The sequence below is a fragment of the Chiloscyllium plagiosum genome, unplaced genomic scaffold (genome assembly GCF_037043375.1).
Source record: "Chiloscyllium plagiosum isolate Xiang-an unplaced genomic scaffold, Cpla_swu_hap1 HiC_scaffold_31, whole genome shotgun sequence".
NCBI classification, from domain to species: domain Eukaryota; kingdom Metazoa; phylum Chordata; class Chondrichthyes; order Orectolobiformes; family Hemiscylliidae; genus Chiloscyllium; species Chiloscyllium plagiosum.
In genome coordinates this window covers 10,718,372-10,738,226 of record NW_028270169.1, presented here as the reverse complement: position 1 = coordinate 10,738,226, position 19,855 = coordinate 10,718,372, and the positions used below count along the sequence as shown (strand labels likewise).

At 46.1% G+C, this 19,855-nt stretch overlaps 1 protein-coding gene across 5 annotated transcripts in view; it reads left to right on the top strand.

Annotated features, from left to right (window-relative positions):
• dph1 (diphthamide biosynthesis 1) overlaps positions 1–19,855 on the top strand; it is a 613,903-nt gene that overhangs the window by 319,089 nt on the left and 274,959 nt on the right. For 4 of the 5 annotated variants that reach the window (XM_087977226.1, XM_087977225.1, XM_087977228.1 and 1 more), the window contains exon 5: positions 15,217–15,371. In XM_087977226.1, coding sequence (XP_087833352.1) covers positions 15,217–15,371 — 155 coding nt within the window. Of the gene's footprint in view, positions 1–6,187; positions 6,208–15,216; positions 15,372–19,855 lie in introns of those variants that run through there. The other variant, XM_087977229.1, reaches the window with a different exon arrangement.

Sequence of the window (19,855 nt, the reverse complement as noted above, 5' to 3'; positions counted from 1 at the left end):
GGTTGATTCAGAAATGTCTAAAGCATTTATGAAGAGTTCTTGTAGTGAACGGGTAGTGTCCCCACCTCTGACCCAGGAGGCACAGGTTCAATTTTCACTTGTTCTAGAGGTGTATAATAAGATGATTGAGCAGATTAATTAGGAACGAGTACTTAGGAACTCTTGTGGCACAGTGATAGTGTCCCTTCCTCTCAACCAGGAGGCCTGAGTACAAGTCCCAGCTGGAGTTCACCTTTGAACACGTACAAAGGGAAACTAAAAATGCTGTCACTTCTCAAAGTCAGAAGTCGCACACACCAAATTCTAATCCAACAGGTTTATTTAAAATCACAAGCTTTTGGCGTTGTGTGATTTTTGACCTTGTCCACCCCAGTCCAAGCCTGGCACCTCCACATCATGTCTCAATTTGGTATTGATTTAACAAAGCAAAACGAGCTTTTGTAACACACTGGTAATGTCCCTAGCTCTGGGCCAGAAGGTGTGGGTTGAAGGCCCACTTATTTCAGAGGTGTCTGAACAGGTTGATTAAAAAAAACACTCTAGAAGAGAGTTGACTGCCTTTCTAATTGGCTGTCATCTGATTTGATTTGGATTATTAGCACTCGAAAGGGTATAAAGAGAGACTGCTGGGACACTGGGGTTGATCGCTGGGAAGCAGACATGTATAATGCTGCAGTAAAAACAATGACTGCAGATGCTGGAAACCGGATTCTGGATTAGTGGTGCTGGAAGAGCACAGCAGTTCAGGTAGCATCCGAGGAGCAGTAAGATCGACGTTTCGGGCAAAAGCCCTTCATCAGAAATAAAGGCAGAGAGCCTGAAGCGTGGAGAGATAAGCTAGAGGAGGGTGGGGGTGGGGAGAAAGTAGCATAGAGTACAATAGTTGAGTGGGGGAGGGGATGAAGGTGATAGGTCGGGGGCAGGGGGAGGGGATGAAGGAGATAGGTGGAAAAAAGATCGGCAGGTAGGACAAGTCATGGGGACAGTGCTGAGCTAGAAGTTTGGAACTCAGGTGAGGTGGGGGAAGGGGAAATGAGGAAACTGTTGAAGTCCACATTGATGCCCTGGGGTTGAAGTGTTCTGAGGTGGAAGATGAGGCGTTCTTCCTCCAGGCGTCTGATGGTGAGGGAGCGGTGGTGAAGGAGGCCCAGGACCTCCATGTCCTCAACAGAGTGGGAGGGGGAGTTGAAATGTTGGGCCACAGGGCGGTGTGGTTGATTGGTGCGAGTGTCCCGGAGATGGTCCCTAAAGCGCTCTGCGAGGAGGCGTCCAGTGTCCCCAACGTAGAGGAGACCGCATCGGGAGCAACGGATACAATAAATGATATTAGTGGATGTGCAGGTAAAACTTTGATGGATGTGGAAGGCTCCTTTAGGGCCTTGGATGGAGGTGAGGGAGGAGGTGTGGGCACAGGTTTTGCAGTTCCTGCGGTGGCAGGGGAAGGTGCCAGGATGGGAGGGTGAGTTGTAGGGGGGGCGTGAACCTGACCAGCTAGTCACGGAGGGAACGGTCTTTGCGGAAGGCGGAAAGGGTGGGGAGGGAAATATATCCCTGGTGGTGGGGTCTTTTTGGAGGTGGCAGAAATGTCGGCGGATGATTTGGTTTATGCGAAGGTTGGTAGGGTGGAAGGTGAGCACCAGGGGCGTTCTGTCCTTGTTACAGTTGGAGGGATGGGGTCTGAGGGTGGAGGTGCGGCTTGTTACAGTTGGAGGGGTGGGGTGTATAATGCTGCATTGTGTGAATAAACCTTGTATCAAGAAAAGTATTAGTGTCTGGCTTTGTACTTCACCACTGTCTTGGGATCGATATAACATACTAGAGATTCCATTTGAAGTTTTGGAAGCTTTAGGCCAGTCCCAGAGGATTGGCAACCTTACAGTGGATGGTAAAATTATAAATGGTGTGTGTTTTCATCAAAAAGAAGAGTGACTGAATATTAAATACTTCTAACTGGGATGAGTTTAAAAAAAAACAAATCTCCTCCATGGATAATCCCATTGAAAAGACATTACATTCCTCATACTGTGTGCATCACCAGTTCATTATTTGCCCATGACTTTGAAGCTTGGCAGTGAAATTACTGATGCAGTTTGATGTTGCTGGTAATTTCTGCAAAGTCCTGCGAAATGACAAAGCTTGTTTGATAACTGAGATATTTCTGCCCTTTTCATGTGAGACATTGTTCTTGCAGTTGACGGCTGAGAGGTGAAAGTGGAAGGAGTATTAGATACAAAGAAATTGCCAATCCATAGACACAACTTGCCTCCTTTAATTATTCATCAAATTCCAGTCACAGAGCACTTCTTTCTCAGAGATAATTTTTTTTTATTTGCTGACTGGCTTTGACCTGGAGGCTGAAGACGATTTATTGTTGCTTTGCGGGGATGTCTTATGCATGTTCTAGTTTGTCGTTTTTTTTTTCATTTTCTCACTGCTTGCTACAAGAGGGCTGCATCTGTGCGGGCTGGATAGTCCAGGTTGTGTAGAAGGAGGCTATCAAACACTTCATGCTTGTTCCAGCTCCCTTTAAGATCCATTCAATTGGTTGCATCCCTACCCACCCACTCTTTCCTCATAAATTTTTTATTTTAGTTTTGACTTTTTACCCAATTCCCTGTTGAAAAGTGCTGCCGAATCCGTTTTCTGTTTCAGTTCAGGCAGAGCACTGATTCCAAATCATAGCAAAATCTCTGTGCTTGTTTTAAAGATAGGGTCTTCCTGATTCCCCTGGGGATTTTTGCCAGTTATCTTTCAGCATTGGTGGCCATGCATTGATCTGTCTCGACTCTTAGCTCTGGAACTGTCTTCACTGTCATGATCTGCAAGTGCCCCCCACCTCTCCCACCCCCTCCAAAAGGTTTGGATTCCTCAGCCCCCCAGCTTCTGTAAAGAAATCAATCAGACATTAAGGGAATCAGGGGATATGGATTATCAGATTGGAAAGTGGAGCTGAAATAGACGATTGCCTTTGATGTTATTGGATAGCAGAGCAGGCATAAAGATGCCCAGTGACTTGTTCCTGTTTCACCCTCTTCATTCCATACAGGTGTGATGTGGAGATGCCAGACTGGGGTGAACAAAGTCAGAAGTCACACGACACCAGGTTATAATCCAAAAGGTTTATTTGAAATCACAAGCTTTCAGAGCACTGCTGCTTCATCAGAAGTGACATCACCTGACAAAGGAGCAGTGCTCCCAAAGCTTGTGATTTCAGATAAATCTGTTGAACTGTATCCAGTGACTTCTGACTTGGTTGATACCTCTTTGACCAAGCACACAGTCCCAGGTTTAGTATCTTTATTTGTCTCAAAGGAGTGTTGAGATCTATCCTTAGATATGAGTTGAATGGAGTAAGTCTCTAATCACTGTTGATGAGCCCTGTACCATTAGGCATTGCTGTTTCTGCTTTAATACTGCTCCAGCAAGTGTAGGCAACATTTTTCAGGCATTTGTTGGATTCTTCAGATACCATATTGAGGTGGGCAGGTTGCATTAGTAATGTGGCAACATAGTGAGAGCAAAGTGTGAAAATACAGTCACTGGAAATGTATTTTTAATAGGGAACAAATGTTTTGTATCAAATTTTTGAATATCTGTGGGTTCTGGGATGATTTTCAAGTATTCATTTGCAACAGCAATTTTCAAATAAAGGTCTTCAGTATTTGCAAAACAGAGTGAGGCACAAAGTGCAGGTTCAAATGTCGGGAGGCATTTGGAGTTCCTGCAGAACTTTCTCTAAACATTACAGAACCACCCTCACAACCTCGTTCTTGGCAAACAGCAAATGCTGCGTGTAGAGTATACACATGCACACACACACACACACGGCTATGGTTCCTGACAAACACTTGGCTTTCATTTTTATGCCAATGATTTAAACATTTCAGCACTGTTCTTCTTCCCTCCCCTACATGCACCCTACACCCACAACCCCTCCCTGAATCCCCATTGGTTACAGTTTAGAAAGGATCAGAAGAAGAGGTCATTCAGCCCCTCAAGTCTAATCTATACCAGAACTTGGTCAGTCTGCCTGTGTTCTGTATCCATTTATACAGTCATACAGCATGGAAACAGATCCCTTCATCCAACCAGTCCATACTGACTATAATCCCGAACTAAACTAGTCCCACCTGCCTGTGCAAAGCCCATATCCCTCCAAACGTTTACTAACGAAATGTAATGACTGTAGGAAATGTAGAAGTAAATCTAGAAATCAGCCACAATCTCAAGAGCAGCTGCATGATCCACACTACTCTCAGTCCACCATTTTAGAATTTATGCTCTCATACCACAAAAACCTATCAAATCTCCCGTCTTAATTCTTAATTGCGTAGGTATCACCTGCTTTTCGTGGAAAAGGCGACTAGCCTTTCACCAGCTTTTGCAGAAAGAAATGTTTTCTTTTCTGCCTTTTCCCCTGAATGGCCTGGTGCTGCTTTGATATTGGTTTGTCACCATGTACCCCATTAGTCACCAACACTTCTTTATCAACACTATCAATTCTGTTCAAGATCCTTAAAAACCTTCATCAGATCGCTCTTTAACCTTCTATAGTTCCTGAACACACACATGCAGTTTATGACAGTGCTTCCCATAACTTAACCCTTCGAGTTTTTGTAACATTCTGCTGAGTTACCCCCAGACACCTCTTCAGTGGCCGGGGGTGCCTTGATGGTGAGTGCTGCTGGCTCATTAGACAGATTGGTAGAGAATGGGGCATTGACCATTAAAGGTCGAACCTGATCCAACCCTTGTGTCAGGGAAGGGGCACTATGGCTGGCTGTCAGAGAAGCCTGATGCTGGCTTCTCTCATAGTTACCCAGATCATTCTGTTTTAACACAACAGTTGCGTTCCTCTGCAACCTCACGCTACACAAAATCGTGCTATGGGAAGCCACTGTAGAAAATCGCACTGTAGAAGATTGCTTTAGAAAATCGACGATGGGAAACCGTTGCAGAAAGTCACGCTGTAGAAGATTGCTATACAAAATCATGCTGTGGGAAACCACTGTCGAAGATTGCTATAGAAAATCGCTATACCTGTTCAGTAGAAAGTTCGCGTTATCCCAACAGCATCTACAATTCGTCAGTCGAGTTACAGCCAATTTGTATTGCTGAAACACGCGTTATATCAGAACGCACTGTATTGGCGTTTCCACCACTCCCGCTGTGCTCTCCCACTGTGAAATTGGTGATTAGGAATCAGCTGTGGCTGTGCTGGAGACTTTGTGGTTTCACCTATCACTTGGTAAATTAGCTAAGCCATTGGCAGATGTTGCATTTTATTGGAAATTTTCTTCCTTCCCCCAAGATTCTCAACCTAGAAGGATTACTGTGAAAGTGAGGCTCAAATTAACATAGAGATGGCATGAGCAGGAGCTGCACAGTCTGATTGTAAATCATAGCACTGCTTCAATTCCAGTCTCTTGGCTATCCCCCCATATTCTTAACAGCCTAGAATTTTAAATCTAGATTTCCCTCCCTGAACCCACAGGCATGTGAATAAGGGGACCCCTTATTTTTAAACAGCGAGGTCTAGTTCTACGTTCTCGAGGGAACATCCTTTCCTCATCCACCCTGCCACCAGCCCTCAGGACCTTATCTGTTTCAGTCAAGTTGCCTCTTACTCTTCTGAACTCCAGTGGAGACAAGTTCAACCCATCCAACCTCTCCTCCCTCCATTCCAGGTATTAGTCCAGTAAACTTGTTTGAGTGGTTGCGACACACCTGCATTCTTTCTTCAATAAGCAAACTTATACTGTGTGCAGTAATCCTGATAATGATCCCACCAATGCCCTGTATAACACAAGCATAGTCTCCCTGCTTTAGTATTTACCTCCCCTTGTGATAAATAATGGTAATCCATTAGTTTGTCACGTCTCTTCCTTCCTCTCTCTATTTCAATCCCATTGCTTTAACCTTGGTCAATTGTCTGAATATCTCCTCATGTGCCGGGATGTTGAATCTGTCTGGTCACAATGTCACAAAGCACATTAAGGGCATCTCACTCCATTATTCTTCTTTCTTATTCTTCTCATGCTTACGTCTGTTTGCAGCGCTAGATCTTCCTGGAGAGGATCATCAGCCTGTTATGCATAAGCCTGAGGGGCATCATTCCACATTGAGCATGACTGGCCAGGAGACTCTCTCATGCTGACCACTAGCTGTGGTTGGAGATGATGACATAGTGGCAATCCCACTGAACAGGTAAATCAGGTGGTACTGTGGGGACATGGCTTCAAATCCTGTCACAATAGTTGATGAAATTTAAAATAAATCTTCGAACTTAATATAAAATCTGAAATTGAAAGCTAAGTTTATTGTTTCTGACAACCATCATCAGTTGATATGAAGACGCATCTGTTTCACTAATCCCATTATAGGGTCATAGTCATACAGTATGGGAAATGAGAGCCTTCGGACCAACCAGTCTATGCCAACCATAATCCCAAACCAAACTAGTCCCTCCTACCTGTTTTTGGCCCATATCCCTCCAAACATTTATTATTTATGTACTTATCCAAATGTCCTTGAAAAAGAGACCTGTTGTTCACGTTATCCATAGCCATCATTATTTTATAGACCTCTATAAGGTCACCTCTCAACCTCCTACACTCTTGTGTAAAGAGTCCCAGCCTATCAAGCCTCTCTTTATAACTTGAACCCTCCATACCCAGCAACATCCTGGTAAATCTCTTTTAAACCCTCTCTAGCTTAATCATATCCTTCCCATAACAAGGAGACCTGAACTATGCACTGTCCTCCATAACAGGCCTCATCAACGTCCTGTATAATCTCAATATAATGTCCCAACTCTTATTCTCAAAGGCCGGGGTAATGAAGGGAAGACCTTACCTGGTCTGTCCTACATGTGACTCCAGACCCACAGCAATATGGTTGACTCTTGTCCCAACTCTTATTCTCAAAGGCCGGGGTAATGAAGGGAAGACCTTACCTGGTCTGTCCTACATGTGACTCCAGACCCACAGCAATATGGTTGACGCATCATCCGCCGTCACTTCCGCCACCTCCAAACAGACCCCAGCACCAAGGATATATTTCCCTCCCCTCCCCTATCAGCTTTCCGTAGAGACCACTCCCTCCGCGACTCCCTTGTCAGATCCACATCCCCCACCGACCCAACCTCCACTCCCGGCACCTTCCCTTGCAACCGCAGGAGGTGCAACACTTGCGCCCACACCTCCTCCCTCACTTCTCTCCAAGGCCCCAAAGGAAACTTCCATATCCGCCACAGATTCACCTGCACCTCCACCCACATCATCTACTGCATCCGCTGCAGCCGGTGTGGCCTCCTCTATATTGGGGAGACAGGCCGCCTACTTGCGGAGCGATTCAGAGAGCACCTCTGGGCCACCCGGACGAACCAACCCAACCAACCTGTAGCACAGCATTTCAACTCCCCCTCCCACTCCACCGAGGATATGCAGGTCATTGGACTCATCCACCGCCAAACCACAACAACCCGACGGTCGGAGGAGGAGCGTCTTATCTTCCGACTGGGAACCCTCCAACCGCAGGGGATGAACTTGGACTTCACCAGTTTCTTCATCCCCCCTCCCCCCACCTTGTCTCAGCCGGATCCCTCCAGCCCGGCACCGCCTTCCTGACCTGCAGTCTTCTTCTTGACCTCTCCGCCTCCATCCTACTCCGACCTATCACCCTCACCTTGACCTCTTTCCACCTATCACATTTCCAACGCCCCTCCTCCAAGTCCCTCCTCCCTACCTTTTATCTTCTCCTGCTGAACACTCTCTGCTCATTCCTGAAGAAGGGCCTGTGCCCGAAACGTCGAATCTCCTGTTCCCTGGATGCTGCCTGACCTGCTGTGCTGTTCCAGCAATAAAGTTTCAACCCTGACTCTTGTCTGCCCTCTGGGAAATTAGGCATGAGCAATAAATGCTGGTCATTCCAGCAATGCTTACATCCCATGAAAGAATAAAGAAATGTCAGGCTTATCAGAAGGGTAGACATGTTGTGACACACATTTCATTATATTAATGTCAGCTCCAGTTTCCTCCCACAATCCAAAGCTGTGCAGGTTAGGTGAATTGTTCATGCTAAAATTGCCCATAGTGCTCAGCGATGTGTAGGTTAGGTCATTACTTAGCAGTAAATGTAGAGTGGTGGGGGAATGGGTCTGGGTGGGTGACTCTTTGGAGAATCAGTGTGTAGGGCTGAATGGCCTGTTTCCACACTAAGGATTCTGTGTTCTATGATAAATGCAAACTACAGGCTGCTTTAATTTCTTGCTGTTACCCCTGGTGGACAAGCACTTTACAAGGGCTCATGTACTGCCCTGTTAGTTTGATCAGTGGAATTTTAAGTTTTACACATCTGGTTAACTAAAAGCAGCAAAATACATGTCACCGCAGCAGTAATGATGTCACCGCATTACCAATTCTGCTGTTTTACGTCAGCACCACCAAGTGTCTTGTTTCCATGCCAACGCCCCATCTTTTGAGGAAAGATAGAGCATCAGGTTTTTGCACAATGCGCAGTTGCCTCACACAAAGGTGACGCACTGGAGCTGACATTTATAGTTACAGTTGCAGCTTTAAAAATTGAGTGTGTTTTATTTATCTTATCAAATGGTACAAGAGAGGGTTAAGGGAGGTATTTATCAGAGACTTTCAGAGTCAGAGGCAGTGAAATCTTGTTTCCGCTTGTTGGCAAATTGACACCAAGTTACGACACAGTCTGAAAATTCTCACTGAAAGAATTAAAGCGGAAGTTAGAAGATTTTTTTTTTCACTGGTAGAATTATGAGAGCATGAAATTTCAAATTCCCACCTTGTTTCCAAATCCCTCCCTGGCCTTGCCCCTCCCTATTCCTTTCCAGATCTCTATTTCCCCCTACCGCCCCCCACACCCCAATGCCGGTCTCTTGCAATCTCCTTCAATTATTGTGGATTCCCAATTTTAATCTCTCCACCATTGGTGGCTGTGCCTCTAACTGGAATTCCCTCCCTAAACCTTCTAGTGTTCTGTCCTCATTTAAAACCCTAACCCGAAACTTAACATTTTGACCATCTGACCTTTTATCTCCATGTGACTTTAATTTTATTCTTTCATGGGATATGGGCATTGCGAGCAAGACCAACATTTGTTGCTTATCCCTAATTACCCCTCAAGCAGAGCAGTTTTTTCAGGAGATGGGTTACCGTTGCTGTGGATCTGAAGTCACATGTAGGTCAGGCCAGGAAAGGACGACAAGTTTCCTTCCCTGATGGGTGAAAGGGCTTTAGTGAACCAACTGGGTTTTTTATGATAATCATTGACACAACTACCATCAATGAGGCTAGCCTTTTGTTATGAAGTGAATTTAAGTTCTACCACAGTCACACATTAAGATTTGAAGCCACGATCTCAAGCAATAAAAACAGATAGTAGAAAGGAAAACAGAGTTATTGTTTCGAGTCCTGTGACCCTTCACCAGAACTGAATGTCAGAACTATTCCAACGAAGGCTTACTGGACTCAAAACTCTGTTTCTCTCTCCACAGATGCTGCCAAAACCGCTGAGTTTCTCCAGCAATTTCTGTGTTTGTTTCAGATCTCCAGCATCCACAGTTACAGAGTCGTAGAGTCATACTGTACGGAAATAGACCCTTCAGTGCAACCCGTCCACTCTGACCATGTTCCCAAACTAAACCAGTCCCACCTGCCTGTGGTTCGCCCATATCCCTCCAAACCTTTCCTATTCATGTACTTAGTCGAGAGTGTGGTGCTGGAAAAGCACAGCCAGTCAGGCAGCATCCAAGGAACAGGAGAATCGATGTTTCAAGCATAAACCTTTCATCAGGAATGGCTCATTCTTAATGAAGGGCTTATGCCCGAAACATTGATTCTCCTGCTCCTCAGATGCTGCCTGACCTGCTGTGCTTTTCCAGCACCACACTCTCGACTCTGATCGCCAGCATCTGCAGTCCTCACTTTCTCCTATTCATGTACTTTTCCAAATGTCATTTAAATGTTGTAACAGTACCTGCATCCATACTTCCTTTGGCAGTTCATTCCACACAATAACTACTCTCTGTAAAAAAAAAAAGTTGCCTTTCATGTCCTTTTTTATAATAAAATTCTCCTCTCAGTTTTAAAATATGGCTTGTTATTTTGAACTCCCACTCGAGAGAAAGGACCTTTTGGTATTCACCTTATCCATGACCATCATGATTGTAAAAACCTCTATAAGGTCACCCCTCAGCTTCCCCCACTCCAGGGAAAACAGTGCCAGGCTATTTTTATAACTCAAATCCTCCATTCCTGGCAACATCTTGGTAAATCTTTTTTGAACCCTTTCCAATTTAACCTGTAGCAGGGTGACCAGAACTGCTGCCTTGTCTTATTTCCTCAAAACAATATTCCTAAGCCTGTGGATTACTAGTCCAGTGACATTACCATTAAGCCACACCATTGCTCCCCTTGGTATAGCATTTTCTTCAGTAATGCCCCTATGAAACGCCTGGAGACAAATGATTATGTTTAAGGTGCTATTGAGGTGTAAGTTATTGTTGCCATGGGGATTATTTGCCACAAGTGCCGATTGAGGCAGAAAGCAAACAACCGATCAAATGGACAAGTGTTTACAAAGGAAGAGTGCAGGAAGGTCGCTGGGAATGCAATTTCAAGTAGGTAACTTCGGTTGAGGAGCTGGCACTGATTGTAATTTTCAAGATTCCTTGGGGGACACAGGACCTTTGAGAGGAATATTTTCTCATAGACAGTCGCAATTTTCTTGTCCAGCAGTCTTTGTCTCTCGCAAGATTTCTGTTTTAATTCCTGTCATAAATCAGCAGAAACATAAGGGGCAGAAAGTGGGATAGGAATGGGGGGGGGATGAGAGCACAGTGAGGAGCTGGCTGGGGGGGGGGAGGGACCCCTGTGGCCTGCTAGCTGCTTTTTGTGGTATCCTTCAATTCAGCTCAGACAGTTTCCAAGAGTGTTTCATTAGCTGGCGCCGGCAGGCTGGCAGAGGTGACCAGCTGCCTTGCAATGCTACTGACCTCAACCAGCCTGCATTCCTGAACTTCATCTCATTTACACTGGAACACACAGTTTGAAGCTCTTCCTTTTTCTTTCTAACTTAAAATATAAATACATTGGGGATCTGGGGATGTTCGACTAACTTAGAGTGACTCCTGCTGTATTAGCTTCAGAGTGAGTGCAGGCTGAGGTGGTCAGTGGGGTGGATTATGAATCCTTGTATCTCCCTCTTGAGCTTCCTAAGCAGCCAAGGTGAATATGTGTTTAGACAGGGTTTCTGCATATCCTGTTGGAGTTGTGTCCCACAGTGCAAGTGAATGCCTCAAATCTGACACTCCCTCCCATTGTTGTTCTCCTCCCCGCTCCCTCCACCTCCCCCAGACTAAACCTTCGAAGCATGAGCAGTTGTCAGGAGCCCGCAGTGGTGTTGGTTGAGAGATAAATAGCCGCAAGACACTGCGAATACTCTATGACCTGCAGCTGAGATGAAGTTTAATGTTTCATGTGAAAGTGGCACCTCTGGCAGTGCAGCACCTTCTCTGTACTGCACGTGAACTTGTCAGCCTGGTTGATGTGCTTCGGTTTCTGGAGTGGGATTTGAATCCAAAGCCATACTGATAGCCACTGAGGACACATTATCCTCTGATAATCTTCTCCTCCCCTCCCCCAGTCCATGGCTACATGGTGTGGGACATGGAGGATATCACAAAACTGAAATGAAGTGGACCAGTCATACCTGTGTAATGTTTTGTATGTACTGTATACTGTGGCTTCAAGAGCTGCAAGTAACTCCCTCCAAAGCTTCTGTGTCATCCACAAGTCAGGAGTGTGATTGATTACTCTCCACATGTCATGATGTTCTCAGCTCCAATGTCTCCAACATGTGAACAGCTTGACATCCAAATCAAAAGCAGTCCCATGCCTGATCGGCACCCCATCGACCAGTTAAATAACTATTCCTTCTTCCATCAGCGCAGAGTGGCAGCACTGTGTACCATCGACAAGATACTGTGCACGACCTCACCAAGGACCCTTCCACAGCACCTGGCAAACTCATAACCTCTACCACCTAGAAGGACAAAGGCAGCAAATATGTGGAAACACCACCACCTGCAAGTTCCCCTCCAAGTCCACATCATTGGGACTTGGAAATTTACCATCATGCCTTCACTGTTGCCAGGTCAAAATCTTGGAATGTCCTTCCTCACAGCCCTGTGAGGGTCTCTATACCATGTGGAGTGCAGTGGTTCAAGAAAGAAGCTCACCACCATCTTCTGCAGGGCAATTAGAGATGGGCCACTGATGCCCGCATCCCCCACGAAAGAACTTTGTTTTAAAAATGCCACTTCGTGTACCTCCAACACAAGCTCACAATCCAAACACTCTGGAGCTTCACTGCTGCCAGCGTTAGAATGCATCATCCTTCCATATGAGGTACTTCCAACTCAAAACATTTCTTCAGGCTCATCTCTTTCAACTCTGTACTCAACTTGGGCTCGGCATTGATTTGCATCCTGGCACTATGATGTTGGTTTACTAATGTAGCACTGAGGAGTTAATGGGACCCATGACGTTTTCCAGCATTGATTAGTTGAACCATTAAGTCCCTACATGCAGTTGGACTTACTTTTCAGCAATGTGTGTACTGTAAAAGACCTTGGAGCAAGTCTCACTCACCAGATCGCTCTCCTGCGATGAATGATGTAGCTAAAACCCAGCCCTCTGCAAGATTCATTACCTCGGTGAGCTGCTGGGTGACCTTGGTTGAATGTCTAAAGTTTGGTTGAGCTGAAATGCTGTGAGCCTGGTTCTGTTCCCACATCTTGTTCCCTCTCAGTCCCTGGGAGCTATCCTTCCATTGACCAGATCACAGTCAGGGTCGGGGTCCTGGGCCAACTCTTTGGGCCATCAGATGGGGTCACTGCGGGGAAATATAATCTCGCTTTAGCACAGTACCTTGAGAGCCTTGGCAGCAAGTCGCACAGTGTTCCTAGACATCATGAGAATGGAATTAAGCTCAGTCTCTCTTTTATAAGTTACCTGAGCCTTTGGTCACTCATCCTAATAGCCTCTTGTCAAACTACTGATTAGAATATTCCCTTACAATGCTCATGTGAAATGCATTAGGATGGTTAATACATTGAAGGTGTTACATAAAGGCAAGTCTTTGTTGTTTACTGTCTCTCTCCCTCCCTCTGAAGATGTTTACTTTGTTTCCAACTTTTCTTTTCACATGTGCACACCAACATTCCCGCTCATTCTTTGTTTTTTTAGGAGTGTGTGATACCCTTTACTTTGTTGGCACAGAAGTTTAACTTGCTCTTGGCTGGTGGCTGAGGACTTTTACGCAGCCCCACAACAAAGCCAATTTTCTTCACTCTGTATTTGCGGTCATGTTTTCAGCAATTGCCCTCCTCAATCTCTCTGCCTCTTTCTCTCCTCTTTACAAAGGATTCTTTTTTGACCATGTCTTTGTTCACCTGTCCTAACATGTCTTCCTGTGTCTCAGAACAAAATCTATTTTCCAAGTGTGTGTGTGTGAGAGAGAGAGTGTGTGTGTGTTTAATTCTTCATGAATTATGCTACTCGTTCTGTGTGCCTTCAACCAATGGATGCACTTGGCTGAAGTTGTCATTTTTTAAGGTGAATCGAAAACGATTTGTTGGAGTATTTTTTTGTTCACACTCCATTAGTGTGAAACTTATTGAATTGCAAAGGTCAAATCAACCTAATGTTTATTTAGCCAGAGGATTGAATAATGCTGACTCCTGAGCTGCACTCAGTTTCTGCTCCTGTGACATCTTTGGGCTTCTCCTTAGTTTACAGAATTTTATTAAAGCCCACCTCCATCGCCAAATTTACATCCCCTCCTCTCATGTAGACGCTAGGGTTCAAGAAAAGCAGGTCAGAGGCTGGGGACCATGCAGCAAATAATTCACTTCCCGATTCCCCGAAGCCTGTCCAGAAGGCACAAGTCAGGAGTGTGATGGAATACTCCCCACTTGCCTGGATGGGTGCAGCTCCAACAACATTCAAGAAGCTTGACACCATCCAGGGCAAAAACAGTCTGATTGGCTAGCCCCTAGTCCACCATCTTTGACATTGACTCTCTCCACCCACCGATGCTTAGTAGCAGCAGTCTGTACCATTTAAAAGATGCACTGCAGCAACTCAACCAGCCTCCTTCGACAGCACCTTTCAAACCCATAACCACTTCCACCTGGAAGGATAAGGGCAGCAGATACATTGGAACACCACCACCTTCAAGCTCCCTTCCAAGCCACTCACCATCCTGATTTGGAAATGTATCACTTTTCCTTCAGTATTACAGGGTAAAATTCCTGGAATTCCTTCCAGGATATTGTGGGTGTACATACATCAAATGGTCCACAGTGGTCCAAAAAAGGCAGCTCAACACCACCATGTCCAGGACATTCAGGGATGAGCAGGGAATGCTGCTCCAGCAATACTGTGGGATCTTGCTCGGATGGTGTAAAAAAACACAATGGCAATAGCGTGAGAGGGAGACAGGGCTTGCTGGGAGGTCCTGTTCAGTGTGGGGCAATAAGTATGGACTGGCAACATAAGTGGGAGAGGAAACCGGTAAACCAAAGGAGAGGGAATGTAGGAGCTGGAGGAGGCCATTCAGCCCCACTGGCCTATTCCTCCATTCATTTGTTCATTTATGTTTAACACCGAGCAACAATCCAGCCATCTCTGGTCAGAAAGTTCTGTCAGAGCTAGCTTGAACCTCCTCCTGGGGAGAGCTTTAGGGGGTTTCCACTCCCCTCTGTGCAGCGTGATTTCAGCTTCCTGTTCCCTCCTCTGAACTCTCCCAACAGCAGAAATGGTTTCTGTCTCCCACCCTCACCCCCACCCCCACCCCCACCCAACAATGATTAAAGGAATTGACAGCAGTTCAGGCTGGCCATCCTTGTGCCGATCGGAATTGTGACATTCCCTCACTGAGAAGGTGAGGGATGCGTGCTTGTTTGAGTCACTTTGAGCAAGGAGGAAAGGGGGCAGCCCTGGTTCCTACCTCAGGTTCCCTGTCACACTGCCTCTGGCAGCAAAGCCTTTGAAGGTAGGCCGGACCTTAAAACGAAGAGCAACAAACCTTGAGTGACGGCTTCTGTGATGGTGCATGTGGCCATCGATTTTTCTTCCAACTTTTCCCACTGGGCTCATCTGTCTTTGTTCTTCTTGCTTTCAGTACCGATCGACTCCACAGCAGGAATAAAGATGCTCTACGTGTTTGTCGATATCAAAATTGACAGTGTGCATTTTGTTGACACAGTTCGATTCAACTTTCCCAAGGGCTCGGCCCTAGCTCTGGTCAGCACCATCCAGTTTGTGGCTGCGCTGCAGGTAAGGAGACAGTGTTGTCACACCACTGTACATGCATTGTTATACCACACCCTGGCTCAGAGTCATCCCTTAATTTCATCATTTCCAAATGTAATTCCATGACTATGCCACCCTAACATCACCACAAAACCATCCTAACGTCATTGCTGTCCCACTTTAACGTCATTATCCCACGGTAGTCTCAATTGTAACTACGTCTTCATTACTGCAAAGTAACTCCTGGGTATTAAATAATATCCCTGGCATTGCCTGGTCACTGACCCCCAAGTAAACCAACATTATGTGACTGTGCCCAACCATAGTGTCAACTCTATACCCAGAACACAGATGAGAGCGTGGGAATTAACTGTTAAAGCAGGAGGTCAGCCCCCTACATACACACACACATCCCCCCCCCCGCACCAGTGACATTTACACAGCAGCTTTGGCACCAGGCAAAGCCTCCCCCCAGAGCCTGAGCAACAGTCCGGCACTGTCACCTCCAGCCTCAGCTAGAACAAAAAGTCCCTCCAGCTCTAAAATAAATTCAAGTGTCAACATCAATGAGCGAAAGAATTTGTTCTATTTATTGGCTAGGAATCTGACAGCACCTTGTACATCCCACAGGGGAATACGGCTGGAGATGAGTTGATTGAAAGTGTTGGATCCTGGGGTTTCCTCACAGGATTCCAGGTCTCATCTGTTAAGCAAGTTTTGAGTGTCTGAATACTCGATCAGATCTTTGGATAATTGACAGACAGAGTAAATGATTTTCCAGGGCAATTCTGATGGCTCCCCAACTCCAGCTTGCTGTGCTGCTGTTATATTCAGCCTCTGAAGGTCTCCTGTACTCTGAGCTATCCATTTCATGTGAACACCCTGATTACTATCCACAGTTAGTATCTTCATTGTGTTTTTGGGTTGCGTTACCTTCAATGACTCTCAAAGACTGTTAACCACAAAGCACTCATGTTTAGCAGAGATCTGAGCAAGAGTCACATCAGACTCGAAACATTAACTCTGTTTCTATGCAGATTCTGCCAGACCTGCTGAGTTTCTCCAGCACTTTCCGTTTGTATTGGATTCATTCATAGAATCCTTACAGTGTAGAAACAGGACATTTGGCCCAACAAGTCCACACCGACCCTCTGAAGAGTATCCCACCCAGACCCATTTCCCATTCCTTTTACTTTACATTTCCCCTGAATAATGCACCTAATCTACACATCCCTGGACAATATGGGCAATTTAGCGTGGCCAATTCACCTAACCTGCACACCTTTGGACTGTGGGAGGAAACCCACACAGACACTAGGAGAATGTGCAAACTCCACACAGACAGTTGCCTGAGGCTGGAATTGAACCTGGACCCTGGTGCTGTGAGGCGGCAGTGCTAACCACTGAGCCACTGTGCCGCACTTTTGCTTGATTTTAGTTTGGCAAAGATTGTAATGGTTATAGAACCAAGAAGGGTGGATAGAGTTAGGATTAAATGGTTGAATTGTTTACATATATCCAAATTAGGGGAGGTGCTGGCCTAATGGTATTATCACTGAACTGTTAATCCAAAGACCTGAGTTTGAATCCTGTCATGGCAGATGGTGGAATTTACATTCAATAAAAATCTGGAAATATGAGTCTGATGACGACTATAAATCCATTGTCGATTGTTGGGAAAAATGCATCTGGTTGATGAATGTCCTTTTGGGAAGTAAAGGGCTATCCTTCCTTGCCATGTAAATGCAGGCCTCGCCAGCAAAGCCCTCATCCTGTGAATGAAGAAGAAAACCCTTGCCTCTGTTACATTCCCTCCTGCCACACTCCATTGCCAGCGGTTTTGCTTTCCGATGTCTCGGGGCCCACACTTTCGAATTCCCACCCAAACACCTTCCAACTTTCCACCACCTCCATCTCCTCTGCTTCCTTTAGGGCTCAATTACAATCCAACTCTTTAATCAGGATTTTGGTCCTTTACCCCTTCCCCTCCCTGTCTTTACTTGCTAGTAACATGTCTGTTAAGACTCACTGAAGGGCTTTGGGTGTTTTGCAATAATGAAGGAGCGGTTTAAAGGCAGGATATTCCCCTCGCTGAATTCTACACAGTACGTTTTGGAAGTCTCCTGATACTGGGCCAGCTGTTTCCAGTCAATGTTAAGAATCTGTCCAGTCCCTGAGCAGTGGTGAGAAAGTTGGGAAAACCATTTGATGTGGCCAGCAAGGAGCTTCCTCACGTTGATAACAAAATTCCCCATTCTCCAGCCGAGGATTGAGCAGTGAGATGGGATTCTCACCAGTGAGCAGTGAGAGGGCTATCATCATGAGTCAACATCGTTATTATGTCACTGGCCTTATGATGTGGAGCTTCCCATTCTCCCACCCTCCGGGTAGAAGCCAGACAGCAATAATTCCCACCATGAGGGGCACAGCGGCTACCTGGTACCTCCAGCCTACTGCATAGAACATAGAACATTACAGCGCAGTACAGGCCCTTCGGCCCTCAATGTTGCTCCAGCCTGTGAAACCAATCTGAAGCCCATCCAACCTACACTATTCCATTATCATCCATATGTTTATCCACTGCATGCTCCTCTGGCCCTCCATCCATCACCAACATTTCAGGACAGGTTCCACGCTGTAGGTAAAAGAAGGCATCTCACCACCAGCTTCTCAGGGGCAATTAGGGATGGGCCTGGCACTCTCAATTAGACAATACATTTCAACCAATCAGCATATCATGTACTGTTCTCACTCAGTTGTTTATCTAGCTTTTCCTTAACTACTGCTTAGTTAATAATCCATAACCATTCCTTGTGATAGCAAGTTCTGCATTTTCATGATTCTCTAGGTAAATGAGTTTCTCTTGAATTCTTCCTTTGATTTATTAGACTGCCTTATACTGAAGGCCTGTAGTTTTGATCCACCCCCATGACTGGAATACCTTCTCTACATCAGCCCTGTCAACCCTCACTGTATTGTATTAAGATCTCTATCGGGTTCCCTCGTGATCTTTCATGGAGAATGGAACTCTGCCCTGTTCAGCTTCTTTGACAGTTGTCGCTTTTTTCTCTCTCTTGTTCCTCCTACTTATTCCCACTCACTTTTCAGCAGTGATTCCATCAGGCAAAACTGGGCAGCCAATAAAGTGTTCACACTCTGGAATGCATTGCAGGCCAGTTGATAAATCCAGGCTTAAATCTGCTTTCAGAATTGTTAGCAGCGGAGGCACCTGCCTTTGATGAGAAAGCAGTGGCAGTGTGGCAGTGCTATGTGCAATAAAGGTGATCAATTCTCATTCCCCTCGCTCCTGAACTCCTATGTAAACTTGCAGTGGCAGTCTGACAAGACGACGTCAGCTATGTTATTTGATGCAGCTTTTTTACCTGAATCCAACACTTCACAGAATGACATCCTGATAGATTGCCGTGACTGCTTTCAGCTGACCTTATTGAATGGAAAGTGGGAGAGATGAATGAATATTTCTCGAAGCTCTTCTGGTGATTTGGGGCATTTATCAGTTTTCTGACTCCAAACTTGATGAAGTCCATTATCCCTGCGCATCATTTGACAGGTGATAATTTGGACATTATTCCCTGATGAAAGGTAGCGCCCAGATTATCAGACAGAATGATTGCTGTGAGCAGAGAGGTTTAGAGAGAGGTTGGTGGATGCAGGTTCATTTCTGTTCCTATCACCCCCACAATCCGTTCTCCTCTGAATGTGGTGGTCTCAGTGTTAGCGGGCAGGTGTAAGGAAGAGGAAGCAACTCTCCGTTTCTCTGAGCACAGTGGGCATGGAGCCCTTTGCAGAAAGGAGTGGGAGACTGTTAACAGAAATAGTTACCAAGATAGTGTGGATGCTGGAAACCTGAAAAAGATAAACCTCAGATCATCGTGCATCACCTGCACAAAGAGGAATGAGGTAAACATTTCAAATCAGTGTTCTTTCATCAGAACGAAAGAGCAAATCTGATTGTGTCCTCAATCACAGCCAGATGTAAACAACCTGGTGGGTATGCCCCTCATGCTGCCACATAGGCACAGCCACACACCCAACACTGACACCCCAACACACCCAGCACAGGCATCCCCACACCCAGCACAGACACCCCCACACCTCCACACCCAGCACAGACACCTCCACACCCCCACACCCAGCACAGACACCCCCACGCATCCACACCCCAACACACCCAGCACAGACACCCCCACACACCCAGCACACACATCCCCCCCATCCCCACACCCCAACACACCCAGCACAGGCACCCCCACACCCAGCACAGACACCCCCACATCTCCACACCCAGCACAGACACCTCCACACCCCCACACCCAGCACAGACACCCCCATGCAACGACACCCCAACACACCCAGCACAGACACCCCCACACACCCAGCACAGACACCCCCCACCCACACACCCAACACAGACACCCTCACACCCCAACACACCCAGCACAGACAACCCCCCACACCCACACCCTGCACAGACACCCCCACACCCC